This window comes from Callorhinchus milii, unplaced genomic scaffold (assembly GCF_018977255.1).
Source record: "Callorhinchus milii isolate IMCB2004 unplaced genomic scaffold, IMCB_Cmil_1.0 Scaffold87, whole genome shotgun sequence".
Classification (NCBI taxonomy): domain Eukaryota; kingdom Metazoa; phylum Chordata; class Chondrichthyes; order Chimaeriformes; family Callorhinchidae; genus Callorhinchus; species Callorhinchus milii.
The window spans coordinates 15,001-23,522 of NW_024704828.1; the positions used below are offsets into that span (position 1 = coordinate 15,001).

The 8,522-nt window shown below is 52.5% G+C and overlaps 1 protein-coding gene across 1 annotated transcript; it reads right to left on the bottom strand.

Annotated features, from left to right (window-relative positions):
- Positions 1-894: 894 nt before the first annotated feature.
- Positions 895-5,888, bottom strand: LOC103189101 (volume-regulated anion channel subunit LRRC8D-like). The gene is given in 4 exon segments (XM_042345744.1): positions 895-2,700; positions 2,703-3,542; positions 3,622-3,927; positions 5,742-5,888. Coding segments are annotated over 3 exon segments (2,445 nt in total). The 5' UTR covers positions 3,926-3,927; positions 5,742-5,888; the 3' UTR covers positions 895-1,399.
- Between the last annotated feature and the right edge of the window lie 2,634 nt (positions 5,889-8,522).

Consider the following 8,522-nt stretch of genomic DNA (forward strand, 5'->3'; position numbering starts at 1 on the left):
GTCTGTGTCCGTGTGTGAGTGTCTGTGTCCGTGTGTGAGTGTCTGTGTGCGTGTGTGAGTGTCTGTGTGCGCGTGTGAGTGTCTGTGTCCGTGTGTGAGTGTCTGTGTGCGTGTGTGAGTGTCTGTGTCCGTGTGTGAGTGTCTGTGTCCGTGTGTGAGTGTCTGTGTCCGTGTGTGAGTGTCTGTGTCCGTGTGTGAGTGTCTGTGTCCGTGTGTGTGTGTCTGTGTCCGTGTGTGAGTGTCTGTGTCCGTGTGTGAGTGTCTGTGTCCGTGTGTGAGTGTCTGTGTGTGTGTTTGTGGAGTAAGGAAACTTGCCCAACGTTTCGCATGGACCTGTCCCGCCCGGGAATGGATCCCAGCTCCTCTCGCTTGCGAGGCGAGGTTCCATGATTAATCCCGACTTTCAGCCGTGTAACAGTTATCGTTAATTAACGTCAGGTTGGAGTGAAGCGCTCTGGGACGCTCCCCCGGGTGAGGGGCGCTATATAAACACAAGTTGTTGTTGTTGTTGTTGAGTCACCCTCTGCGGCAGCTTCGGGAATGTGGTTACTGAGCCAGGACAGTTTTCAGTGCTGATGGCAGCCCAGCCTCGGGGGAGGGCAGACCAGTCACTTGGGTGGGGGGGCCGGGGGTGGCAGGGAATCCTCCCGCTCAGCTCCTGTTCACCCTCTAAACCAAAGCCCCCTCAACAGCGGAAGCTTCCGATGGCAAACTCCACGCAAGGCAGGGGAGCCAAGTCACCGCTTTTGCCAACCTATGCCTAATACTCTCCAGAATTAGGTAAGCAGGATGCCTCCTTCTGGGGAGAGGGGTTAAGAGGGTGCCCCACCCTCATGCACCTCCTGCAGTGCTGTACACTCACGGTCTACAATAATAATAATAATAATAATAGAATAACATGATGTTTTGTGTATTGATCTGAACGGCTACATGATCGGAGTTATTACCAGTTAATCACTGTCACCCCAGTGGCCACATCGCCCACTGCTCTCAGCTCTTGTAGCTGCTGGTGTGACCGACGGGGTCTCCTGATGGGGGTCTCCTCCAGCAAGGACATGAACAGGCAAAGTAACAGAAAGTATTAGTGAGAGCAAAGTAACAGAGTAACAGCTCCAGCTGGGGGCTAGGCCTGTGGATTGGGCTTGGGTTGGGGGCTGGATTCGGGGCTGGGGCCTGGGAGCTGGACAGTAAACCCAGTGAGACCACCTGGTGTCAGGACAGAGACCTAATGTGTCATGGTCCAGACTGAGTCTGAATCCCGAGACCTTAGTAAGTAGATACACGGAGACCTCGCCTGGTGTGAAAGCCCGACAGTGGCCACTATCTCGCAGACACAGAGGCTAAAATGACCTATAACCGACCGACAAAAAAAACAGGGAAAAGGAAAGTGCTTCGGCGTTTAGACTGCGGAGGAGAAGTCTTGCTCCGCGAGTTGGTCCTGGACCTCGATGGGCAGCCGGTCAAACAGAAGCTCATCCACAATCAGGTTGTTCTTCCTGAGGGAAGCACAGGCCCCGATCTCAGGGGGCAGCCTCTCCAGGTTGTTCCCCTTTAGCTCCAAGTACGACAGCTGCTTGAGTTGCCCGATCTCAGCCGGGATGAACACAATGGAATTCTGCCCCAGCTGGAGGGTCTTCATCTTCAGGCAGTCGAACAGATGCACCGAGAGGGTCTCCACCCGGTTCTTGGTGATGGAGAAGATCTGGAGGTTGGCCAGCTGCTGGATGTCGGAGGGGACAGTAGTTAGCAGGTTGTGGCTCAGGTCGAGGTGTCTGAGCTTCCTCAGAGTGAAGAGGGCGCTGGGCAGCGATTCCAGTTTGTTGTTGGACAGGAAGAGTTTCTCGAGGCTCTTGATGAGGCCAATGGTGGCCGGGATGGTGCTGATGGAGTTGTGCCAGAGCTTGAGGGAGAAGAGACGTTTGATATGCTGGAAGCTGACAATCTCCTCGATGCTGCGGATGTTGTTGGATTTCAGGTCCAGCTCGTGGAGGTTGGTCAAGCTGAAGATGGCGTGAGGAATCCTCTCCAGCTCACAGTTCTGTAGCTCCAACTCCCCCAAATTGGCCAGCTTCTTCAGGTTGTTGAGCACCAGTAACTTGGTCCCGTCATTTTGGATGACGAGCTTGGACAAATGGGCGGCCAGCTCCATCACGTTAGTCGGGATTTTGGAGAGATTGCTCTTCAAGGTGAGGACTCGGAGGTGCCTGAGCTCCTTGAGCGACTCCAGACCAATAGCCTTGTTGGTCTCCGAGTTCAAGTTCCCCGACAGATGCAGCTCAATCAGGTTCTTGAGGGAATAGACCCACAGGGGAATCTCTCCGATGTCCGTGAACTTGACGTGCAGGATGTGGAGGTGATCGCGCAGAAAGTTGAAGGCAATCTGGTCAACCCTGGCTGGGCAGTGGTAGAGATACAGCTCCTTCAGACACACCATCTGGGACATCTTGGCTGGAAGCTTGACGTCGGGAATGAGCTCCAGCTTGAGGACCTCCAGGTCGGTCATGTCAAACACAGCCTTGGGGATACCAGACAACATGAAGAGCTGGAGCTCCAGTTTGCCCTGGACGTTCTTGGACACGTGTTGTCTCAGCTTCTCGTACGTCCATTCATGGTTGAGGTTCATCTCGAGCAGTTTGCTCTCACAGCCCTCGGACAGGAAGATGGCGAAGCGTTTGGAGTAGAGCTGATCGTATTGATCACCATGTGCAGCAGGAAAGCAAAATCGTTCTTCACGTCGGGAATGTCGCTGAAGTTGCTCTCCTCCCGCACCTTCTCGAAGGAGTATTCCTTCAGGCAGCCCCGGAACAGCCAGAAGAGGGTGTAGAGACAGACCAGGCCGTACAGGGCGATCAGGATGATGTAGCTGATCAGCAGTTTCTGCAGCATGTGGGCCATACTGTGGGTGCAGTAAAAGACGGAGTATCCTGTCACGTTCTCGATCTTGGGCCGGCAAATGTGCTTGAAGTTGATGGAGTTGACGAAGGTGAAGGTGTAGCTGAGGATGAACAGGAACTTCACCGTCTTGACCACCGTCTGACCCACGTAGAACTTGTAGATCATGTCCCCGTCCTCCGTGTGGGCCCGGAACTTGCGGACTTTCTCGAACAGCGCCTTGGCCTGTTCACCGTCCTGCTTGTCCAGGATGTTCATGGAAGTGGAGCCGGTGACGGGCAGCTCAAAGGTGACCTCAGGGCAGGAGGTGGTGGTGGTGGTGGGGGGGCCGATGGAATCCTTCTCAGCACTCGGGGCCTCGGCCACGATGGACTTGAGCATCTTGTTCCTGTTTTGGCTGTTCTCCGAGTCCTCGTTGGCCGTCTCGGTCACGGCTTTGGTCGTCCAGGGAGACTCGAAGCACTTGCCCAGGATGGACACGAAATGCTCGACCTTGGAGGATGTCTTGGGGAACTTGAACCAGAAGTTGCCGCTGAACATGAGGATGATGGTGTGAACCAGAGCCACGTATGGAAAATACTTGGAATACCAGGGCAGGGCTTTCTGGTAACACACCTGGCTGATGTACACGTACTGCTGAGGGTCCAGGTTGGTGATGTGTGCCGCCGTGTTGTGCTGTCTCCTGGCCTTCCACAGTGGTCCGATGTCTCTGAGACACGGTGGGCTTCGCTGTTGCGGCTTCTCCCGGGCCCTCGCGGCCGGCGCTCACTTGGGGAGCCTCTGGTTTGGGAGGCAGAGGCTGATTGTGGGACTGGGCCCTGGCGGAGGAGGTGGTGGAGTTGGGGGCCACCACCGTGTGGTCACAGGGCAGACACACCACCTTGTCCTTGGAGATGAGCAGGGTGGCTGCGAGCAGGGACACCATGAGCATAATGATGACCAGATACTCCATCAGGCAATCCCACCAGGGCTTGAGGATGCGATGAGTAGGTTGGGATTCGGCGAGATCGGTCAATTCAGTCAAAGTGATCATCTCTGACGGCAAAAACACACAAACAAACAAGATGTCAGAGACATTCATTCATTCATTCATTTAAAAAATAATAATTTAATTTTTTCGAGCACAAACGAGATAGATGTCTGCTGGAAAATAGCAATAACAACCACAATCCTTGCTTTTGATCTCGCACCTTATCATGTCTTCCAGACATCTCAAAGCGCTTCACAGGATATGCACTGTGAAGTGTAGTGACTGTGTGAATTTTATGGGCGAAACGCGGCAGCCAATTGCACCCAGCGACGTCCCCACTGATTGAAGTGACCAAATTATTATTAATATTTACTTTGAAGGGATTATTCCCCCCCCCCCCCCAGAAAAACCATCCGCTAATCGACCAATAACTAGATTCTCATTTACTGCTGAGTAAACAGAGACGTGTGTGCGGAGTAGGGAAACTTGCTAAAGGTTTCGCGCTGACCCGTCCAGGAACCAAACCCGGGTCCTCTCGCTTGTGAGGCGTTTGCTGTAACCACTGAGCTACAGGACTGCAATATCTGGGGACACGGTGTATAGTTCGGGACACGACATGTCAAGCGATGGCCGGGATGGTGGAGGGTGAACCACATGGACCTTTTCTCGTCCGGCAAATTCTTATGTTCTTACGTGAGAGGATAACTTGTGCGACTGTCACCTGGAAATGGCTTCGACCCACGACTGTTTGTGGGGACGTCGCTGAGTGCGATCGGCTGCCGCCTTTCACCCCACAAAATACACAGTCACTACACTTTACAGTGTATCCTGTGAGGCCCTTTGAGATGTCTCGAAGACGTGTTATCTTTCCATTCCCTCATCGTTGTAGCATTTCCAGGTTACCCCTCTTGTCTGTCTGTCTGTCTTTGGCTCTGTCTGGGTGTCTGTCTCTCCCTTAAATATCTCTCTCCGTCTCTCTCTCTCTTTCTATCTCACTCTCTTTCTATCTCACTCTCTTTCTTTCTTTCTCTCTCTCTCTCTCTGTCTCTTTCTGTCTGTGTCTCTCCCTCTCTCTCTGTGTCTCTTTCTGTCTGTGTCTCTCCCTCTGTCTCTCTTTCTGTCTCTGACTCTCTGTTTCCCCCACAAACACTGAGCGAGTTCAGATGGGGTGAAATGATAGAGTGAGGACACGGGCAGAGAGGAGAGAGAGAGAGAGAGAGAGACGGGCGGTGGGGGAACAAAATGGAGCGCTTCCTCACTGCTCCGCCCGTCACCAGATTCACAATCAGAGCCAATATTACCACCGAAGGGTTAACGACGCTCCACCACAGACTCTACTGATCAGTGAGAGCCACTGACCACAGCGTCCAACACACACACACACCTCATCACTGCAGTCCACCATCTCCCCCTCTCTCTGTCTCACACACTGTCTCTCTCTGTCTCGGTGTCTCTCTCTCTCTGTGTCTCTCCCATACTCTCTCCCTATGTGTGTGTCTCTCTCTATGTCTCTCTCAGTGTCTCTCTGTGTGTCTCTCTCTCTCTGTGTGTCTCTCTGTGTGTCTCTCTTTGTCTGTCTGTGTGTCCCTCTCTGTGTCTGTCTGTGTGTCCCTCTCTCAGTGTCTGTCTGTGTCTCTCTCTGTGTCTGTCTGTGTCTCTGTCTGTGTGTCCCTCTCTGTGTCTGTCTGTGTCTCTCTCTGTGTCTGTCTGTGTCTCTCTCTGTGTCTGTCTGTGTGTCCCTCTCTCAGTGTCTCTCTCAGTGTCTCTCTCTGTGTCTCTCTCTGTGTGTCCCTCTCTGGTCGCTGTGTGATGGAGATGTGTGTAACGGAAGTTGCTGTGTGTGTGTGTGTGTGAAAGTGAAAGACAAAGTGAGACTCACTGTGTGAGGAGCTGTGGGGCTCTCAGCCCTGAGCCAACCTTCACCGCCCCCCCGGGTCCTCCATCACAGCACGTGGGGCAACTCGGCTCAGGAATGTCTGCGCTCTCCTCTCTCTCTCTCTCTACATCTCGGTCTGGACTCCTCTCCCTCTCTATTGCTGACTCTCGCTCTCTTTCTCCCTCTCTCTCCCTCTCTCTCTGTCTCTCTCCCCCTCTCTTTCTCTCTCTCTCTCCCCCTCTCTTTCTTTCTCTCTCTCCCCCTCTCTCTCTCTCCCCCTCTCTCTCTCTCTCCCCCTCTCTTTCTCTCCCCCTCTCTTTCTCTCTCTCTCCCCCTCTCTCTCTCTCCCCCTCTCTTTCTCTCTCTCTCCCCCTCTCTCTCTCTCTCTCCCCCTCTCTCTCTCTCTCCCCCTCTTTCTCTCTCTCTCCCCCTCTCTTTCTCTCTCTCTCCCCCTCTCTCTCTCTCTCTCTTCCTCTCTCTCGCTCTCTACATCTCGGTTTGGGCTCCTTTCTCTCTCTCTCTCTCTCTCTCTGTGCCCCTCCCTCTCCCTCTCTCTCTCTATGTCCGTCTGTGCTCCTCTCTCTCTCTCTGTGTTTATTCTCACATCGGTGCAATAATCTGCTGTTATCCGGGGACGGGTTCCCAGGACAACAGCACTGTGCCTGAGGGGAGGACGGGAGCGGAGGGGGAGGGACACGGAGGCTGTTTCCACATCAACGTCACATCTCATCTCAACAGAGTGTGTCTGTGTGTGTCTGTCTGTGTGTTCGTCTGTGTGTGTCTGTCTGTGAGTGTTTCTGTCTGTGTGTCTGTCTGTGTCTGTGTGGTGTGTCTGTGTGTGTGTGTGTGTGTCTGTGTGTGTGGTGTGTCTGTGTGTGTGGTGTGTGTGAGTGTTTCTGTGTGTCTGTCTGTGTCTGTGTGTGGTGTGTCTGTGTGTGTGTGTCTGTGTCTGTGTGTGGTGTGTCTGTGTGTGTGTGGTGTGTGTGTGTCTGTGTGTGTGTGGGGGGGGGCAATAATTAAACCTCACACTCGGTTTTAAACAAAGGTCAACTCTCCCCCCCCCCCCCCCTCCCACACACAGACATACTGGGCTGCCTCCTGTCCCCCACCCCCCAAAAATAATTATGTGGTCACTCAACCCACGACTGTTCATGGGGACGTCGCTGTGCGCAATTGGCTGTTGCGTTGGCCCCAAGAGGACACACAGTCACTACACTGTACAGTATACCCTGCGGAGCACTTTGGAGAACGTCCCGAAGACGTCTAAATAAGACGCTTATTATTATAATTAGTTATGAATTAAAGCTCGAGGTGGATCAGGCGCTCGTACAACAGCTTTCAGTCAGAATCCCCGAGAGGCTGATCAACACCTTAACCCAACGTTGCCCTTTCGCCTCAATTGCTGCTCAGCCAAGTCACCTCTCGCTCTCCTGGTTACAGTCACATGTTTGCCCAGCCTCACGCTAACTAACAGGCCTGGAGTCTCCCTCCTCCCCCCCACTCCCGTCCTCCCCTCCCTCCCCCACCACTCTCCTGCGTCTCCATGTTAAAGCCGGAGCTGCTGTAGCTCACTGGAGGAATTAGGTAAACACAGTGCATCCCTACGAGGAGAGAGAGAGAGAGAGAGCGCATTCCATCCCAACAATCTCTCTCCGGGATTTCCAGGTGTAGGTGGGATGATGCCTGGAAATCTCACCTCGGTTCGGAGACTCTTAAGCAACGGTGATGGGTTTCCGTGTGTGTCAGACACCCGGTTGGGCAAAAAAAAAGTGACAGTCACTTTACTTTACAGTGTATCCTGTGAAGCCCTTTGAGGCGTCTCAAAGACGTGATCAAGCGCCGGGTCAAATGCCAGGAATATTGTTAATTATTATTATTATCATCATCATCAGTCACATTGTGAATCATGTCTGTCTGTCTGTCTGTCTGTCTGTCTGTCTGTGTTGTGTCCTCTCCTGCATTGCCCTCTGCTGGCGAGTCTGTGCTCTGCTGGACGGCAGGTGAACTTGGTTCAGTCTCTCCCACTGGGAAGGCTGTGGGAGGCCACGGGTCAGGCGAGAGGACCCGGGTTTGATTCCCGGGCGGGTCAGGTCAGGGCGAACCTTGGGCAAGTTTCCTTACTCCTCACTCACACACTCACACTCACACACAGACACACACACTCACTCACACACTCACTCACACACAGACACACTCACACAGACACACACTCACTCACACACACACACGCACACTCACACGCCTGTTTACCAGCAGTCAGTAGGAATTTGCTCGTTAGTCGATTGGTGGATCACTTTTCTGGGGGTAAATAATCCCTTAAAAAAATAATTACTAACAATGATAATTTGGTCACTTCAATCCACGGCTGTTTGTGGGGACGTCGCTGTACGCAATTGGCTAAGGGTTTTGCCCACAAACCAGACAGTCCCTACACTTTACACTGTATCCCGTGAAGCGCTTTGAGACATCTCAAGGATATGATAACAACAAGAAATTACATTTGTAAAGCGCCTTTCACATCAGGAGGACGTCCCAAAGGCGCGATAGCAAATGCAATGATTTTTATTATTATTATTTGTTATTATTATTATTATTATACCTGACAAGATCTGACATCAACCCGTCTGACACGGATGTAACACATTCTGTTGGACACAGACACGGTCAATAATAACGTTTTATTTACAGCCAATTTCAGCACAAGACACAAAGGGTTAATCTTTACACTTCCCGATCTGTGTTCAATCGGATTCTAACACACGGAGAAATCCCGGCACTGAATCC